Genomic DNA, 20,723 nt, shown 5'->3' on the forward strand with positions numbered 1-20,723 from the left:
CAGAGCCACTTCGCGTGGTCTCTACGCGGAGTGAGATTGGGGCCAAGTGGTGTTATGGTCCTGCTTTTGGTGAAGGTGTCAAAAAGGGTTAAGTGCTCTTTGAGCATAAGTTATGAACCGGGCATGTTATAAGTGTAAAAATCTTTATCATGAAACTTGAGGAAGATAGATATGTATGTCGGGTAGGAATCTATAATATGGATGATTTACTCTTGGGACCGGCCGGCTAGAGTTGTGAATTATCTTCGTTAGGATTCTTGTGCCCGGCTACTTAATCAATGAGAGCCTAGGTTAGAAAGGACTTAGGCAAACGAGAAAAGCGATTCTATGAAACTTCGTGTGGTCTGTTCGGGTGTGGTTAAGCGTGATCAACTTTGATTAAGATATAGATGGTGTTGTTGTCGTAGATTATGGACGAAGCCCTAGAGGGGGAAAAGCTCTTCGTGAGTTCTTTTTGTACTCGTGACCTAGTCTGTCTATAGTACTTTCGGATGATCCCGCTATTTTCATGGATCTCTCATATTTGTATCTAATTGACTGCTACTGTGTGACTGGTTCGGTCCAGTTGTGTGTATATATATTTTTGATCTGTGTGTACCTCTTGTTATTTGCTTATGCTTATCATTATCTTTAATATTATCTTTACACCTCGACCCTAGTTGACTTAGATTAATGGAGGGCACACGTAGTGGCCGGGGACGTGGGCGCGGGCCTAGGCAATCCACACCGGACAGAGGTGCTGGGGAAACCTCATATGGACCAAACCCTGAACCTAGGATTGACCCCAACGTCCAAATAGCTGCTGCCATACAGCAAATGACTGATTTGCTAGCCCAAGTGGTGCACCAACAGGGTCAAAACCCTAACCCCAACCCTGGGAACCCTGGTAATCACATAGAGGGCGAGGATAGAGCCCTTGAGTGATTTCAGAAGTTCTCCCCACCCAAATTTCTTGGAGGCCCTGATCCTGATGTGGCGGAGAAGTGGCTGGAGAAGATGATCGATATTTTTACTGCTTTACACTATACCGAAGAGAGACAGGTGACATTTGCTGTCTTTCAACTAGAGGGAGCCGCCCGTTTCTGGTGGAATGTCATTCGAATGAAATGGGAAAGAGAACAAACCCCGAGGACGTGGGCGAACCTTATGAGAGAATTTAACACCAAGTTTTTCCCTCCTCAAATCCAAGAAAAGAAGGAAGATGAATTCATTCGACTTCGCCAGGGAACTCAGACCGTAGCCGAGTATGAGAGTCAATTCACTCGGTTGTCTAAGTTTGCGCCCGAACTGATCGTAACCGAACAAAGACGGATAAGGCGTTTTATTAAGGGACTAAATGTTGAGATTCAAAAGGATTTGGCGGTACCTCAACTTAATACCTTTAGTGATGCTGTGGAGAAAGCCCAGCGGGTTGAAAATGCGAGGCTACGAGTTAGAAATTTCCAAACCAAGAAAATGGGCTTTCCTGGGAGCAGCCCAGAACAAGCGGATAATAGTACAACCCCTAAAGTTCGAAAGGAAAACGGGGAAGTATGGCTACCGGGGGTGACCGGTGGTGTTCCACAGGGGGAATCAGTCTCTGCTACTCGTGGTTCCTGTGAATATTGCGGAGGGCCAAATCATACGGAAGCAAATTGCTGGAAGAAAGAAGGGAAATGCTTGCACTATGGAAGCGCCGAACATCGGATTGCTAACTGTCCAGCTCGCCGGCGTGAGCGGAGAGGGACTCTGCCACCAACCAAGATCAATTCTCAGCAACCAGCCAAGATCAACCCGAGACAGACGAAAGGAGAAGGGAATGGGTCGAAGGCACCAGCTCGGGTATATTCTCTGGAGTAGCATCAGATCCCTGACTCGTCTGAGGACGTAGAAGGTACGATCCGTTGGGTACCTTAGGTTTTGATAGATTCTGTTGATAAGAAAAATTTCGAGGGCGAAATTCTTTTAAGGGGGAGAGAGTGTGAGAACCCGTAACTTTTCCATTTTCTAGGTTCTATTATCTTTAATGGCATGTTTTCTGCATTTTCTTGATTAGTAAAATTTCTAGATAATTTGTATGTGTAAATAGAGGTTTTAGGTGATTTTTCTAGTATCGAATAGGTTTTGAGAAATTAAGAGCGTATTTCGGACATGGGACCCGCTAGGGTGAAAAGTTCGGAAAAATTCGGCCAACTAGGTTAAGTTTTGGATACTGGAATTAATTTACCGGGTGTTAAGAGATAATTAGAGAGTGCTATTTGGATTGGTGTGAGAGGAAACAAAAAGATAGGGATGCATTAAATAAAGTGACAAGTGTCACTTAGTGGTTGGTTGGACTTGAAGACCACTATTCACATTTTTCCATTTGACCAAATAAATCACAAAAATTACCAAAATTTCACCATTTTCTTCTTCTCTTTGGCCGGCCACTTCAAGAAAAAAAGAAAGGGAAAAGCTCTCCAAGTTTTGCTTCAATATTGCTCCAATCTACGAAATCAACCATTGAATTTTGTTTTTGCTCCATGGAAACACTTAAGGGAGTGATAGTGAGGTGATTGGTGAAGTTGTTTGGAAAGCTAAGGTGACTAGTTGCTCTCTCTCTTGTGTTGCTAAGGTGAGTTGTGAAGGAACCCTTCTCCTCCCTCTAATGATGCTTAATTCATGATTGGTGGTAGTATAAGATGCACTTTTATGGATTATATCTTGATTTTTGGTTGAATTGGTGAAGTTTTGTAATTATTGGGGATTTTTCTGTTTTCATATGAATATGCTTATGTGGTCATGTATGATGATTGGAAATGATATTTAAAGAAGCTAGAATGTGGAAAAAGTGGTTAATTGCAAGCAATTTCTGTTTTGGAAGAAATTTGGAAAGTTAGGGTTTTTTGATTGTACATTCTGCCCGGCACATTAGCTCCTAGTTAGAGGCCAAATTGGTCTTGGATTAAAACATGAAAGTTGTAGGGAATGATATTTCAGAGATGACTACAAAATTTCAGGTCAATCGGAGTAGCGTAGCTTGAGAAAAGATGGAATTACCCTTGCTGCCCTGGTTTTACCCGAAGTTGAGAACTGCTTCTGTAATGGGTTAATTTGGTTAGGAATGCTTCGAAATTGATTGTTGAGGTCTTCTGATGAAATGTAGCCTTGTATCTTAGCTTTTGGATGGCTTTGGAATTTCTAGATTGGGACTTAGGTAGGCTGACTTATGATGTTTGAACCAGAATGCGTGTTGTGAATCTGTTTTTCCGGTTCTGGTGTAGTATCTTGCATTTTTGACCTGGTTACACTCGAAACTGGACAGAGTTGCTTTCTTCAATATTGTATCCATATCTCTTAGATTCGAAACGGTGTATCTTGCACCTCCATCCGATAATCGTAGTGCCATTGGTACCAAAATCTCAAAATGATGTCAAAAACAGTTTTTTTTGGGTTAACACTTAACTCCATTTCTGGATTTTTCTGGTTTCCTCTAATGCTTATGTATGCTTATGAAACCCTATTTCGGTAGTATTTGGCATTGGTTTATGACTTGTAATCGAGTCTTATTATACTTATTGGAATATTTTAGGGCTTGACTTTCCTTTCCGGTCTTTTCCCTAGCTAAATTTTGTACGTGAATGACGCTAAGCCTAGTGAACGGCTTTTGGAAATGATATTATTTTTGTCCGATATGTTGGGACTGATTTGAGGAAATAATGAAGCCATGACGGCTGGAAAAGTAAGCAAATTTAGGGAAAATGCTGTCCAATTTTCTAAGCCGTTTGGTTTCTTTAAGTTTGAATTACCTTTTGGTAGAAATGAAGGGCTTTTGGGTTGTTTGAGCCTCGGTCTTCATGTTACCTTTTCGTTTCCAAAAATCATGTTTTGAACCCTTGCATTAGTAATTATTTGGCGAGGCATACGACTGGTAGTCGAGCCTCACATGTGCAATCTGTATACTCGATTTTTTAAGGTGGAACCTTCAATTGTTTTACTTTGATTATTTTAGGGTTTCTTGGCGATTAAAGCCAATCCGAAGTGAAAATTTTTGAAGTATCCGTACTTGAATCGGTGAGTGTACCACTCCCCTCACTTGTTGTTGTTTAACTCGGTTTCTGTACATGCAATCTGTGATCTGAATGACTGAACTATCTGTTTATTCTGTTTGAGACGAAGGTGTACTTTATCACACTCGTTCTCTTGTCTGTTCATGTGCCAATTTTGAGTGCGTATCTGAATCTGCTATCTGTATCTGGTATCTGTATCTGTATCTGTTCTGACGTTGTTTGGAAGCTTGTATCCAACGACCTTTCTGGGACCTCTGAGCTCAACCCCTGTGGCTAGTTACTCGAGTCGGGCCGGCAAGGGCCTGGTCGATTAGATAACGAACCACGGTAGTCTTTTTTGGGATTTTTGGGTATTGAGACCCTTGATTCCGGTATACTCGAGTATTACCATTTCTGATCTGATTGGATTTCGGGCCCGGTGGGGGTATGTGAGGTGGAAGGAGTCGAAGAAAGTGGAGTCTACGGTATTGTTTACTTCTGTAACGTTGACGGAGTGTCAACTATTATTTCGATCAAGTTTCGGTGACGCAAATCGAAATTTGGCTCCTGAGAGCCACCTGTATCCTTCCTATTTGAATCATTGGTTCCTTTACTTTACATCTGGCATGTGTACCTGATTTGTTAAATGTGAAATGCCATGATTTTACTGCTATATGTCTGGTACCTCATTGAGCGCAAGCTCACCCCTTTCTGTTCCTTACAGGAAAATAAATACTTTTGGACTGGATTTGATAGTTGGCTGACGAATTGAGCTAGATGGACATATCTTTTGTATAGCTCCTTGATTGAAACCCTAAATGTACGTTTGGGTCCGTTTTCTTTTGATTTGGCAAACCATACATGTATCCACTTTTGAATAACTTTTGTATGCCACTTTGGATTGTATATGCTTAATTTCAACATGTAAATATTTGCTTGATATTTGGTTGGGTTTTGTTGTGTCGGTTACTATTCATGGCTGACTCCGGATTCATTTTTTTTATTTTGATATTTTGACTTCTTTACGCACGTTTGTAAGTTCTGGAACACCTTAGATCGCTCTGAACTGAACCGTTAGTCCTGGCGAGAGCTGGGCAGGCAGTCCGCCGAACCCTTTGGTTCGCCTTAGGGGGAGGTGGGGCTGTCACAGTTGGTATCAGAGCCACTTCGCGTGATCTCTACGCGGAGTGAGATTGGGGCCAAGTGGTGTTATGGTCCTGCTTTTGGTGAAGGTGTCAAAAAGGGTTAAGTGCTCTTTGAGCATAAGTTATGAATCGGGCATGTTATAAGTGTAAAAATCTTTATCATGAAACTTGAGGAAGATAGATATGTATGTCGGGTAGGAATCTATAATATGGATGATTTACTCTTGGGACCGGCCGGCTCGAGTTGTGAATTATCTTCGTTAGAATTCTTGTGCCCGGCTACTTAATCAATGAGAGCCTAGGTTAGAAAGGACTTAGGCGAACGAGAAAAGCGATTCTATGGAACTTCGTGTGGTCTATTCGGGTGTGGTTAAGCGTGATCAACTTTGATTAAGATATGGATGGTGTTGTTGTCGTAGATTATGGACGGAGCCCTAGAGGGGGAAAAGCTCTTCGTGAGTTCTTTTTGCACTCGTGACCTAGTCTGTCTATAGTACTTTCAGATGATCCCGTTATTTTCGTGGATTTCTCATATTTGTATCTAATTGACTGCTACTATGTGACTGGTTCGGTCCAGTTGTGTGTATATATATTTTTGATCTGTGTGTACCTCTTGTTATTTGCTTATGCTTATCATTATCTTTAATATTATCTTTTCACCTCGACCCTAGATTGACTTAGATTAATGGAGGGCACACGTAGTGGCCGGGGGCGTGGGCGCGGGCCTAGGCAATCCACACCGGACAGAGGTGCTGGGGAAACCTAATATGGACCAAACCCTGAACCTAGGATTGACCCCAACGTCCAAATAGCTGCTGCCATGCAGCAAATGACTGATTTGCTAGCCCAAGTGGTGCACCAACAGGGTCAAAACCCTAACCCCAACCCTGGGAACCCTGGTAATCACATAGAGAGCGAGGATAGAGCCCTTGAGAGATTTCAGAAGTTCTCCCCACCCAAATTTCTTGGAGGCCCTGATCCTAATGTGGCGAAGAAGTAGCTGGAGAAGATGATCGATATTTTTGCTGCTTTACACTATACCGAAGAGAGACAGGTGACATTTGTTGTCTTTCAACTGGAGGGAGCCGCCCGTTTCTGGTGGAATGTCATTCGAATGAAATGGGAAAGAGAACAAACCTCGAGGACGTGGGCGAACTTTATGAGAGAATTTAACACCAAGTTTTTCCCTCCTCTAATCCAAGAAAAGAAGGAAGATGAATTCATTCGGCTTCGCCAGGGAACTCAGACCGTAGCCGAGTATGAGAGTCAATTCACTCGGTTGTCTAAATTTGCGCTCGAACTGATCGTAACCGAACAAAGATGGATAAGGCGTTTTATTCATGGACTAAATGTTGAGATTCAAAAGGATTTGGCAGTAGCTCAACTTAATACCTTTAGTGATGCTGTGGAGAAAGCCCAGCGGGTTGAAAATGCGAGGCTACAAGTTAGAAATTTCCAAACCAAGAAAAGGGGTTTTCCTGGGAGCAGCCTAGAACAAGCGGATAATAGTACAACCCCTAAAGTTCGAAAGGAAAACAGGGAAGTACGGCTACCGGGGGTGACCGGTGGTGTTCCACAGGGGGAATCAGTCTCTGCTACTCGTGGTTCCTGTGAATATTGCGGAGGGCCAAATCATACGGAAGCAAATTGCTGGAAGAAAGAAGGGAAATGCTTGCGCTGTGGAAGCGCCGAACATCGGATTGCTAACTGTCCAGCTCGCCTGCGTGAGCGGAGAGGGACTCTGCCACCAACCAAGATCAATTCTCAGCAACCAGCCAAGATCAACCCGGGACAGACGAAAGGAGAAGGGACTGGGTCGAAGGCACCAGCTTGGGTATATTCTTTGGAGCAGCATCAGATCCCTGACTCGTCTGAGGACGTAGAAGGTACGATCCGTTGGGTACCTTAGGTTTTGATAGATTCCGTTGATAAGAAAAATTTCGATGGCGAAATTCTTTTAAGGGGGAGAGAGTGTGAGAACCCGTAACTTTTCCATTTTCTAGGTTCTATTATCTTTAATGGCATGTTTTCTGCATTTTCCTGATTAGGAAAATTTCTAGATAATTTGTATGAGTAAATAGAGGTTTTAGGTGATTTTTCTAATATCGAATAGGTTTTGAGAAATTAAGAGCGTATTTCGGACATGGGACCCGCTAGGGTGAAAAGTCGGAAAAATTCGGCCAACTAGGTTAAGTTTTGGATACTGGAATTAATTTACCGGGTGTTAAGAGATAATTAGAGAGTGCTATTTGGATTGGTGTGAGAGGAAACAAAAAGATAGGGATGCAATAAATAAAGTGACAAGTGTCACTTAGTGGTTGGTTGGACTTGAAGACCACTATTCACCTTTTTCCATTTGACCAAATAAATCACAAAAATTACCAAAATTTCACCATTTTCTTCTTCTCTTTGGCCGGCCACTTCAAGAAAAAAGAAAGGGAAAAGCTCTCCAAGTTTTGCTTCAATCTTGCTCCAATCTACCAAATCAACCATTGAATTTTGTTTTTGCTCCATAGAAACACTTAAGGGAGTGATAGTGAGGTGTTTTGTGGAGTTGTTTGGAAGGCTAAAGTGACTAGTTGCTCTCTCTCTTGTGTTGCTAAGGTGAGTTGTGAAGGACCCCTCTCCTCCCTCTAATGATGCTTAATTCATGATTGGTGGTAGTATAAGATGCACTTTTATGGATTATATCTTGATTTTTGGTTGAATTGGTGAAGTTTTGTAATTATTGGGGATTTTTCTGTTTTCATATGAATATGCTTATGTGGTCATGTATGATGATTGGAAATGATATTTAAAGAAGCTAGAATGTGGAAAAAGTGGTTAATTGCAAGCAATTTCTGTTTTGGAAGAAATTTGGAAAGTTAGGGTTTTATGATTGTACATTCTGCCCGGCACAGTAGCTCATAGTTAGAGGACGAATTGGCCTTAGATTAAAACATGAAAGTTGTAGGGAATGATATTTTAGAGATTCCTGCAAAATTTCAGGTCAATCGGAGTAGCGTACCTTGATTAAAGATGGAATTACCCTTGCTGCCCTGGTTTTACCCGAAGTTGAGAACTGCTTCTGTAATGGGTTAATTTGGTTTGAATGCTTCGGAATTGATTGTTGAGGTCTTCTGATGAAATGTGTCCTTGTATCTTATCTTTCGGATGGCTTTGGAATTTCTAGATTTGGACTTAGGTAGACGGACTTATGATGTTTGAACCAGAATGCGTTCTGTGAATCTGTTTTTCCGGTTCTGGTGTAGTATCTTGCATTTTTGACCTAGTTAAACTCGAAACTGGACAGAGTTGACTTCTTCAACATTGTAGCCCTATCTCTTAGCTTCAAAACAGTGTATCTTTCACCTCCATCCGATAATCGTAGTGCCATTGGTAACAAAACCGCAAAATGATGTCAAAAACTGTTTTTTTTGGGTTAACACTTAACTCCATTTCCGGATTTTTCTGGTTTCCTCTAATGCTTATGTATGCTTATGGAACCCTATTTCGGTAGTATTTGGCATTGGTTTATGACTTGTAATCGAGCCTTATTGTGCTTATTGGAATATTTTAGGGCTTGACTTTCCTTTCCGGTCTTTTGCCTAGCTAAATTTTGTACGTGAATGACGCTAAGCCTAGTGAACGGCTTTTGGAAATGAGATTATTTTTGTCTGAGATGTTGGGACTGATTTGAGGAAATAATGAAGCCATGACGGCTGGAAAAGTAAGCAAATTTAGGGGAAATGCTGTCCAATTTTCTAAGCCGTTTGGTTCCTTTAAGTTTGAATTACCTTTTGGTAGAAATGAAGGGCTTCTGGGTTGTTTGTGCCTCGGTCTTCATGTTACCTTTTCGTTTCCAAAAATCATGTTTTGCACCCTTGCATTAGTAATTATTTGGCGAGGCATACGACTGGTAGTCGAGCCTCACATGTGCATTTTGTATACTCGATTTTTGAAAGTGGAACCTTCAATTGTTTTACTTTGATTATTTTAGGGTTTCTTGGAGATTAAAGCCAATCTGAAGTGAAAATTTTTGAAGTATTCGTACTTGAATCGGTGAGTGTACCGCTCCCTTCACTTGTTGTTGTTTAACTCAGTTTCTGTACATGCATTCTGTGATCTGAATGACTGAACTATCTGTTTATTCTGTTTGAGATGAGGGTGTACTTTATCACACTCGTTCTCTTGTCTGTTCATATGCCAATTTTGAGTGCGTATCTGAATCTGCTATCTGTATCTGGTATCTGTATCTGTATCTGTTCTGACGTCGTTTGGAAGCTTGTATCCAACGACCTTTTTGGGACCTCTGAGCTCAACCCCTGTGGCTAGTTACTCGAGTCGGGCCGGCAAGGGCCTGGTCGATTAGATAACGAACCACGGTAGTCTGTTTTGGGATCTTTGGGTATTGAGACCCTTGATTCCGGTATACTCGAGTATTACCATTTCTGATCTGATTGGATTTCGGGCCCGGTGGGGGTATGTGAGGTGGAAGGAGTCGAAGAAAGTGGAGTCTACGGTATTGGTTACTTCTGTAACGTTGACGGAGTGTCAACTATTATTTCGATCAAGTTTCGGTGACGCAAATGGAAATTTGGCTCCTGAGAGCCACCTGTATCCTTCCTATTTGAATCATTGGTTCCTTTACTTTACATCTGGCATGTGTACCTGATTTGTTAAATGTGAAATGCCATGATTTTACTGCTATATGTCTGGTACCTCATTGAGCGCAAGCTCACCCCTTTCTGTTCCTTACAGGAAAAAAAATACTTTTGGACTGGATTTGATAGTTGGTTGACGAATTGAGCTAGATGGACATATCTTTTGTATAGCTCCTTGATTGAAACCCTAAATGTACTTTTGGGTCCGTTTCTCTTTTGATTTGGCAAACCATACATGTATCCACTTTTGAATAACTTTTGTATGCCACTTTGGATTGTATATGCTTAATTTCAACATATAAATATTTGCTTGATGTTTGGTTGGGTTTTGTCGTGTCGGTTACTATTCATGGCCGACTCCGGATTCATTTTTTTTATTTTGACATTTTGACTTGTTTACGCGCGTTTGTAAGTTCCGGAACACCTTAGATTGCTCTGAACTGAACCGTTAGTCCTGGCGAGAGTTGGGCATGCAGTCCGCCGAACTCTTTGGTTCGCCTTAGGGGGAGGTGGGGCTGTCACACCTTTAAACTTTATAGGGGTTTAACTGTAATATTTTCTCATGGCTATTATTAGGGTTTCTTGGCGATTGAGAGTGTTATACGGGAGGATACCTTGGACATTATTTTGCTTAAATAGGTGAGTGTTCCTTGTTTGTTATATTTCCTTGACTTATTGGGTTGTTATTGTTGATTGATAATGTGTTAAGTGATTTGAATGATTGTTAAAACGAGTTTTCTAGGCGAGTGTCTACTTTATCGCACTCGACCTAAATAAATGTGAAATTTTCAATGATTAAATGATTAAATGCTAGTTGCGCATGAATGTAAGCCGTTTGGCTGAACTGGGCCCTACCCTTCGTTACCGATCGACTCGAGCCAGAAGCGGACTCGGTCGGGCGATATGGTGACCCTGGGTGTGAACGTTGGTATACTCGAGTATTACCTTGTAGGTTGGTGGAGCCTGGCCAACGTCCAGGAGGGGGTGAATGAAATGAAACGAACGAACGAACGAGGGTTTTACTTACAAAAATGCATTTTCAAACAATTGGAGGAATAAGGGGAAATGTCAGGAGAACGAATGAACGAACGAAAGCATGGCTCCCTGTGAGCCCGTATCCTTTTAATGAATGTGTTATTATCGCTTTCCATTGTAAATGTTTCTTGAATTATTGATACTCTATGTTTAATGTATTGGATTGATTGTTTGATTATGTGTTCGGAACCTCACTGAGCTTTTAGCTCATCCCTTTAGTTTTGTTTTCCTTAACAGGGAAGACGAGCCAGGACGGGAGTTTTGGATCGACTAGCCTAGACTAGTTTCTTGGTTTTCTTTTGTAATGGTTCTCGCCCTAGTGCTTGGCACGGGTTGGATGTATGAAGAATTGAGAACCTTTGTATATTCGATGTTTGTACTCTAATGTACATAAGTTTTGCGTTAAGCTTTGGATTGTCGTTATACTTATTCCTATGTTTTATTTCGATTTTAATTGAGGACTGAAGTGAACGACTGAGTCCCGGTGAGAGCTGGGCAGGCGGTCCGCCGAACCCTTTGGTTCGCCTTAGGCGAAGGTGGGGCTGTCACAAGATCGACCCGGAGAACGTCATATCTATATATATATATATATATATATATACCTGCGAATCAAATTTACAAAATATAACCAAAGATCCCAATCATCTAAATTTATATCCAATTCATCAAACAATTCACCAAATTCATCCAAACTCGCAAAATTTATAAAATAGAAATCCCATACATGTTTAATCCTTAACAAATAGCAATCCAAATAAGGTACACTGAATTGATCACCTACTAACATAATGAAATGAGGGCCAAAGTACATCGAAGAATGAACAAGCATATATTCATCACATAAATCATGAACCAATCACTACTCAAGAAGAAGAGGTTTCTTAGTAAACAAGTAGCATTATATGCCAAGACCACTGATCACCTACTAACAAATAAAAACAAACAAAGGACAATGCTACACAAAAATGGCAGATAAAAGCACCTATAATAACAGATTCAAAAGCCTAAATAACAATTTTATAGCTCCAAAAGATAATACAGTACATGGTCTTCAACATTGTCACAATTCAACTTCGATTCAATTTTCTAATTAAAATGATAAGTTATATAAAATCTTCCCCAACAGAGTTTAAACACAATGGAATGTCAAGTTTTCAAAAAAAATTGACCCGGCGAGGGAGGGAGGAGGAGAAATATGGCAACGAGCAGGACAACACAAAATGTCCCATATAAATGATTGTTCTGCAATTCAGACAAATTCATGTAAGTGGCCCCATAAATAGTGATACCTGATAGCAGCAAGAAGTTTATTAAGGTGTCTGAAAAGTTTTGATTTAATAGGAATACAAAACCATTGACTGAGTAACTACATATACACCAGACATCAAAAAGAAACAATTATTTATATTCACCAGTATACCCCAAAAAACAATACTAATCAAAGAAGCTACTTCAAACAAAGGTTTTAGCTAAATATCATGAATGGCCAGAATACTGGGTAAATAATCAAACATTGAATTTAGTTGTCAAATAAGCATTAAATTAAGCTCAACAATTTTCACAAAATAACCACAATCAAGTAACGAAGTAATACATGCAGAGGATAAAAAGGTTAACAACAAAGTGTTACACCAAAAAAAAGGAAATAGATTTATGAAAAGTGAAAAAGAAAAAAATTGGAATCTGGGTCGGGCAGCCGATGAACAAGGACTACCCACCTCAAACCAGAAACTGTGTGTCTTTGCCTCAACTGAACTAATTCACTAGCTGCCACTGAAGGTGGTCTCTCTTCCTCAACAAGCCTTTCATTCCGCAAGAATCTGCCCCTGAGTAGCGACTGAAGTAAAATACATAAATTTCAGGTCTTCAAGAATCTGTGTCGAAACTCAAGCCCTTCATAGGCGCTTTCCAGTTAACAGACAAACATGTCCATTACATGGTGAATCTCAAGTGACAACGGTGGAGGCTTTTAGATTTAGAGTTATTGGAGCTGAAGAAGAAAGAAAGAAAACGACGGAAAGACAAGCAGAGGAGCTGACCCAAGAGTTTTGTTAATTTTGTCTGATTTTTTTGGTCGGTCAGTCAAACTTTTGACTGAAAAAAGGCCGAAAAAGGTAAAAAAAAAAAAAAGACCGGGTTGATCAAATTATCCGGTTCACCGGTCAATCGGGTTTGACCGAGTTTTTAATACCCGAGTTTCTTAACTAACTCGGACCGGATGCTGGCCGGTTCCCGGTTCGACCGGCCGATCCGGTCCGAGTCTGAAAACACAGGTTTGGGGAAGATATACACGCAAGTTTGGATTTTTGGATATTAGGCAGTCAAATGTTTCAACTACGCTTTGCTCTTGGTATTTGTTTGTTTTTAGGGGCACGCGTGATCATATAAGAACCATTCTGCCATCGATTATATATTGGTTTCTTTGGAAGGGCCGCAATGAAGCTCGGTTCCAAGGTGATGTTTTTGATGCTCGGTCGGTCATTGTTCCCGTTGAGGATTTTTTGGATCGACTGGGAGTGGCTAAGGTTTTTTCTAAATCTCATTTTTTTGGTGATTTGGATTGCAAATGGGTAGGATTGGCTGTTGCAATGGTGCGAAAGGTACACCATATTTCTATAGTTTGGGAGCATCCTTCCAAGGATTTTTATAAGTTCAGCACGGATGCCAGTGTAATTGGTGGTAGCTTAGTTCTAAATGTAGAGAGGAATTTATTTTACTCACTATAAGGAATTTAGGGAGACAGATGTGCTTTTAGCGGAGGGTCTTTTCACTTCTTCATGGATTGCTTTTATGTTGACAAAAGGTGTTAAAGCTATTATTTGTGGAGGTTGATTTGGCTCTGCTTGCTTAATTGATTCAATCAACTAAGCTTGCTAAGTGGCCTTTTTGCAATATTCTTAGGCAAATTTGGTTTCTGCTTTCTTCTCTTTTAGTTGGATTTCGTCGTGCCTATCATGAAGCTAATGTTGCAGCAGATTCTATAGCCTCTACTACTATGGGACCGAACAATGTTTGGTTTGATCTTCGGGATCTCCCTTAGGTTGTTAGGGTGCTCATTAGTTTGGATTCTAGGTCTTTTTATTTTATATGCATTCAAGTTGCAAGGGAGTAAGTACTTCTTATTTATTTTATCTTTATTTTTTTATTTATCTTTAGGTCTTTGTAATAATTTATTTTATATTTAATAAAATACAAGGGGTGGCATCTCTCCCCTGTTTATGGAGTTTGCCGATTAAAAAAAAAGAAGAGATAATTTAAGAGTTTAGGGAGAGGTGAAAAGAAAAACATGCAGCCAAGTAGGTTTGAGATGATTTTAGTTCATCTAAAAAATGTTATTAGGGCCAATGTGAAACTCTTCAAAAGTTCCAAGATACTAATGCAATTAAACCATTTTTTAAAAAATAATTTAATGAAGAGGGTGGTGTCAAAGTAAAAAGAAAACCCACATGGACCAAACTAGGAATCCCAGCCCCAGCAACAACAGCAGCAAGATCAGTAGCAGCAGCCGACTTCTGGTGCTTCAAAGCCACTTGTCTACTCAGAAGCCTACTATGGCTTCCGAGAAAGAAGCTGCTCTCGCTGCAGCCGCTCTTCCTGCCGATTCTCCAACTATGTCTGTATTCTTTATCATTTTTCGATATCAATTTATGTTGTTTTCCGAAAAAGTATGACTGGTGTTTGTTCTTGTTCAGATTTGACAAGATTATTAACAAGGAAATTCCTGCTAACGTTGTCTATGAAGATGACAAGGTAGTTTATTATTTTGGTATATATTACGGTTTAATGCTAGTTTCCGTCGGTTATTTCTGCAAGAAATTGTTTGCTCCCACCTGTAATTTCAGTTCCCTCAAGAGAAAGGGGAAAAGTTTGATTATAAATGGGATTATTTTTGCAGCCCTTGGAGTCCTTAATAGCTACATGTGAATTCTGCTGATTTATGTAAAAATATCCGGAAATTGTTTACTGTTTGTTAAAATTAGTGATCCAATCCCGCCATTTCACTAATTTTCCCAAATTTGTATGTTTGTCAGTTGACTCGAGCAGGCACATAAATAGGATCTTAAAATTATCTCAGTTCGGGTGCAGTGTGCTTTATAGTTAAAATTTTTGGGTTGCCAACTTAAATTCTTTCTTTAATATGTTTAAAACCAGTATAGCCACAAGTTAATCATGCTATGACTGGAATTTTTTCATAGTTTCTTGGTGTCATTTTTATGTTAACCGAAGTAGTGAGTTGTGTATTACTACGTTTTATTTGTTTTTAGCATTAGCATTTTGTAAATTTGAAATGGTTGTTTGGGGGGTTTGTCAGCAATTGGAGGATTCTGTCCGTTGTTTTGGTAGTATACCTGTACTTGCTTTGTTGTTCTGAAAATTATTATAGTGGTTTAGTATTTTTCTGGTTCTTGGCAGGTTTTGGCTTTTAGAGACATAAATCCTCAAGCACCCATACACATTCTGCTTATTCCAAAAGTGAAAGATGGCCTAAGTGGAGTTTCGAAGGTTCCTGAAGTTAATAACATTAGTATAGCATTGGCTGCATCACTTCAGTGCTTTAGCTTTTGCAGATATACGTGACTATTTTGAAGCTCCAACAGAACACGGAATGCAAACTATCCTTCTTATTATCCTTTCTTAGTTTTTTATGCTTACATAACAAAAGAGTCAAGCAAGCAAGGGTAATATAAGAAAAGGGAGAAGGGAGACTCATTACATGTAGGCTGCAACTAAGAGATTTGCTTAAGTAGAATTTCTATTGGATTAATACCTCGAACAACCGTAGTTGCTAAAGAGGTAGTTTGTCTATGCAGTTTGATGATTTCTGTGATTCTCACACTCGCACATGTTTAAGATTATATAATTAGGGTTTACCATGCAAGCTTAACTGTCTGACTGTAGTGCAATTAAATTTGTTTCTCATGCCTTACACAGCCACAAGTTTTTGCAACTTGGTGCCTTTTTCATGGCTATGCTGTTAATGTTGAAGGATACAGCCACAGTGATGTACATGATTCCTTCCAATAAGATGTGTGTGATTAAAAAGATTTGCCTTAGGTGCATGTAAATTTTTGCACTTTAATGATCAAATAACGTGTATGAGATTGTGAAGCGAGTTGTAATGCTTGCCTTTGGGTTGAATTGTTTCTTGGCATTGACAAGTCAAATATACATTGAGTCATTTGTGTTTTCAACTCGTAAGTTGTTTGGGTAGTTTCAAAGCAATCACAGGTAGTTTTAATGGCCCTGAAATAGTATACTTGTGTTCGACGTATAGATACCTCTGCTGGCACTATGGCATGTACTGTTTTGTTTGTAATGATCCTTTCTTTTGGTAGCAAGTACTTAGTTCTTACTTAAATAAAGCATTAGGATAACTGTCCTAAACTGGGTGTCTTTATGACCTGGCTGCATTATCTCATTCAAACATGCATGAAATGATGCCATTTGCCATATTTTCCAAGTAGGACATAATTTGAACAAAGGGAACCAACTCCTTCAATACTTGTTAAGTTTCTAAGGGATGAACAATACTACCTGTTGTCTATTATATCCTTTGACATTGACATGACATGCTAATGTTATAATTATCGCTACCTTTGGGCTACTTAATGTATTCTACTAGAAGCCAGAGGTAATTAATCTTCCAGACCAAGTAATACCACTCATTGACAATAAAATTTGAACAATATGTAAGCTGTCCATGTTGCTGTTCATATTAAGTATGAGGTAGAGAATTCTGCATTAATTTGGTTGATATCTGCATGGGAAAGGGTTCAGATTTCGAGTTTTCTTCTTTTTTGTTTTTTCTTTCTTTTGTGGGGGATGGTTGGAAGAGGAATGTTCTACAGTAGATCATATCAAAGGTACGAGTCAGAAAAGTGAAGACCTTCTGAGATGCAAACTACAAGTGGATGGATATCTCAAAGAAGAATTAGGACAAAGTTAAACTGGAAGAGTTTTCTGAACCTATTTTTGTAGAAACATTGTCTTGTTAAGAAAAATCTTGAATGTCCCTTCTTGACAATGATTTTGTCATCTAATAAACATAAGCTTAAGTAAATTCAGCTTACATAATACAGAGTATGGACTTGAAAAAGATCTTAGTTATATATATATATATTTTAAATTTAAGGGTTGGGGGAAAGTTTTTTTTTTTTTTTGTTGGGAGGGGTGTGGGGTGCGGGAATTGCGCGATGCACCATTAGCTGAATATTTTTGGGGCAAAGTTTTATGACTTCCTGCATTTATCTTTAAATACTGATGGTGATAGGAAATTGTTCAAACTACTCTTGTTTGGAGCAGGAGAGGTGAATTCTCATCTTTGGGCCAAACACATCAAACTCAGGTGGTGTGCAATAGAAGAAAGTCTTTCTAACAGTAAAACTTATTCGCACTGAGTCAGTTAACTAGTAATCATTGTGTGACTTATTTGTTCGTTACAGAACTGAGATGCCATTGTCATTAGCAACCTTCCCCTGTTCACCCTTGGTTGATTTGGTACTTAGAGTTGCTTTTATACTCTTTCATTTCTTGTTGAAGTTCTATATAAACCTGGATGCGAGATACTGAATGGCCGTTCATATTTGTTCAATGCTGTGAATGGAACCTAGCCTTTTTTTCTTTAAGTAACTGGTGTTTTTTGTTATGTAGTTGGTGCTTGAAATTGGATGAAAGGTGAATGTGGCTATGTGATTTTGAAAATGTTATAAGGCCACAAGAAGTTTATGAATAAATTCTCCTGTCATCATGTATGGAATCTTAATTAGTGTGAGACTACCTATTTGGATCATGTTATCACAGTTACGACTTGAGCAAGGAGTTAGAATTATAGAAGAGCATATCAAAGGAGTCAAAAAGCTAGCTTTTGAAAGCCATATCTATGTCCTCACCATAGAGTTGCAGAGTTGTGGAGAAAGCCTGTGCATTGCATAGAAGATGCTTTATCAGCACCTTTGATACTGAACAAGTTCTGATGGCTTTAAGAATGACCAAATTTTATTCAGGAATTAAAATTAGAGTGCCAAAAGAAACCAGTCTACAGCCACTGCCAAACTAAGTGTGGAAACTTTATTCAACTTTTGTTGGGGTATGCAGTTATGCAGTCTAGTTTCCAGTAAGTATTAGTTTTGTAATTCACTCGAGAAAACTGGTTACGGGACCATGATGCATTTCATGTGCTTTGAGCACTTTAGCATTCTCCAGAAATTACGCAATGGAATGTGAAGACTTGAATCTTCAGTCATTGTGAGCTTTGCTAAAAATTGTTTCATTTTTATTTCTTTTGGAAGCAAGGTGAAGCAAACTAACTCCTTTAAAGATAGAATATGTTTACACTCAGGGTCAAATTTCAGGCAATTGCAGGTATTTTCTCTAAAGCGAGCTACTGACTATTGGATAAGGTTCATGTTACTAGGCTCGCATCTTGTGATCTAGGCTCTTAGGTGACAAGTGATCTCGTTATGTGATGCTGGATGACTATTTTGGTGATTTCTCTTGGGGCTACTCCCAAAATCAAGACTGGAACTGTTTGAAGAAAATGCCATTTTAAGACTTCGTAATTCATGGTTCTTCACAATCTGTAATAATTTGGGTAAATTTCCATTGAGCAAGACAGGAGGGTAGGAGCTTATAAATGAGTTTTCAAATGTGAAAAATGCCGTGGTGATGCAGTGCCCCCTTTGATATGAATGAATCATCCTTTACTTGAATGTGAACTATTTCCAGTTTGGCAAGGCAAGATGAGCTACAATTCAATCTTAAGCCATGTAGCTCTGTTACTATGGGTTAGCTTGCATTAAGCTATGCATTTCAGAGTTCCAATTGCTGCTTTTTCTTTAAATGAGGGTGAAATTGCATCAGAATATTGACACACTTTCACTTAGTATAGGTTGAGTTGCTTAGCAAAGTCTTGTGAAATGAGCATTATATTGCACCTTTAGACATAATTTGCACTTCAAAAACTACACGACTATTTTACCAATGTGGTAAGCTTACATGGGATAATGTATGAGTGCCTTAATAGTGTCAGTGTTTTTCAAACACCATCATTTTGTTATGCATTGGTGTTGAAAGTATTCCTTTGTTTATGCTACAATTTTTACTTGTTATCCATCATGCAGCAAATACATGTTATTGAGAGGCATTTAGTTTGTTTTAGCCACATCAGAATTTTTTGCTAGAATTATTTATTGTTTCAAAGTGAATCACATGAAAGGCATATCCTTTTTTTTATTTTAACCCTATGCCACAGGCTGAGGAGAGGCATATTGAGATTCTTGGACGCCTTCTTTATACTGCAAAACTTGTTGCCAAACAAGAAGGCCTGGAAGATGGCTTCAGACTTGTGATTAATGACGGGCCCAGTGGATGTCAGTACTATGCTTCCTTTGCCTTTATAGTTTGTGTAATTAGGTGTCTTGCTTATATTGACTCAAGATATGAATTTTGGGTTGTTGGCAGGTCAATCTGTTTATCATCTTCACATTCACCTTCTTGGTGGACGCCAAATGAACTGGCCACCAGGCTAAAGACTAGTTCATGCCAAAAGTATACCTTGATGGTGTAGTGCTTATATGTGCCTCCCCTTATCTAACAGAATTATAATAGATATTGTGCTATGCTATGTTAACAAAGATGTAGCATGGATCTATGTATTGGGTTGAACCTGCTTTTTAATCTATTCTGTCTCTCAGTACTTGCAATAATAGTCTGAATATTGTGCCCTTTTGTGTTACCTTAAACGCTGTATTTTTATTTGACCCTGGTGTGGCATCGTCAGAATGTGAAGGGTACTACTTTGCAGCAGATTCGTTGTGCTTGAAATCTTTTGTGGCTTGTGCTGATGGCAGAGCTTTATAATATTGGAGTAAGGTTCCGCTACCTCCCCTGCCCCTAAACCCCATCTCTCCACCTTACCAGCTTATCATGAAGTCTTGAATAAAGGCATTTAGTCAGCATCCATGTGGTTTGGTGGTACAGCTTCTGAGCTCTTGGTTCAAATACTAGGGGTAAATCCTTGGACCAAGCAAACCCAGCGTACACAGGAGCAGCCTTTTAATATTGGATTTTCTTTTGCCTTCCCTCTCCCCAGGGATCCGTTATCTTGCTATCTTTTCTTACCGAATATCTTTGAAATTGAAATTCCAGAACATTTGTTCTTGGATATGCAAGTTATTTATGATGTGATACTCTAGCACGGTGCGAAGTATTGGTGTTGATTCTAAATATTGACTCAATTAGTTAGAATGGAAATAGCCTGTAAAAAGGCATGGCACCAATCTTATCTTACAGAGATCAGATTAAGTTAGTGCTTAAGTGCTCTTTCCAGAGAGGGAGAGCAAATTGATTGAATGGAAAATGGAATGAATATAAGATGGAAGGCCAAAAAAAAAAAAGAAAGATAGAATGTTCTTTTATAGAGAATTGAAATGGGCTTTAACGGGCCTGCATAGTTCTTTTGTGGCTTGGATGCGTTGAAGTGATTTATTTTATTTGAGCTCTAGAAAACTCATGTGGGCTGAATACCTTGTTACGGAACAAGTGTATTTTTTGGGGGATAATTTCAGAAACCTTCCTTGAGATTTTTAACAATTGTGGAGACCTCCCCTCAAGTTTATTAAATTAATTCAGCTCTCTTGCTTTTACTATTTATATAACAATAAGGCCCAAAAGGCTATATTTTTTCTCCAAAGTCCTAAACTACCCTTTTTGTACAAAAATAAAAGAAAAATTATTTTGCCAATTGCTTTCTTTCATATTGCAATTAAACTCACTATACTAACAAACTAGTCTAACAAATAGTGTAATTCCAAATTCTAAACCCAAGTAATTCCATCATCATAGTCACAAAATTGTTTCTCCCAAAGCATGCATTCAATTCTGAAGATTCGTTT

At 39.2% G+C, this 20,723-nt stretch overlaps 1 protein-coding gene across 3 annotated transcripts; it reads left to right on the plus strand.

The window, feature by feature from the left end:
- The first annotated feature begins 14,266 nt into the window (after positions 1 to 14,266).
- Positions 14,267 to 19,637, plus strand: LOC113758898 (14 kDa zinc-binding protein). Of its 3 annotated transcripts, none has more exons than XM_027301573.1 (5): positions 14,267 to 14,443; positions 14,523 to 14,580; positions 15,244 to 15,342; positions 19,082 to 19,199; positions 19,291 to 19,637. In XM_027301573.1, the coding sequence occupies exons 1-5, from the start codon at positions 14,277 to 14,279 to the stop codon at positions 19,356 to 19,358; spliced, it is 510 nt and encodes a 169-aa protein (XP_027157374.1). In that variant the 5' UTR covers positions 14,267 to 14,276; the 3' UTR covers positions 19,359 to 19,637. The 3 variants fall into 3 exon arrangements, with proteins under 3 accessions (XP_027157374.1, XP_027157375.1, XP_027157376.1); XM_027301574.1 differs by having other exon boundaries at positions 15,244 to 15,333; XM_027301575.1 differs by lacking the exon at positions 15,244 to 15,342.
- The last annotated feature ends 1,086 nt before the right edge of the window (positions 19,638 to 20,723 follow it).

This window comes from Coffea eugenioides, unplaced genomic scaffold (assembly GCF_003713205.1).
Source record: "Coffea eugenioides isolate CCC68of unplaced genomic scaffold, Ceug_1.0 ScVebR1_774;HRSCAF=1508, whole genome shotgun sequence".
In the NCBI taxonomy this organism is placed as follows: Eukaryota; Viridiplantae; Streptophyta; class Magnoliopsida; order Gentianales; family Rubiaceae; genus Coffea; species Coffea eugenioides.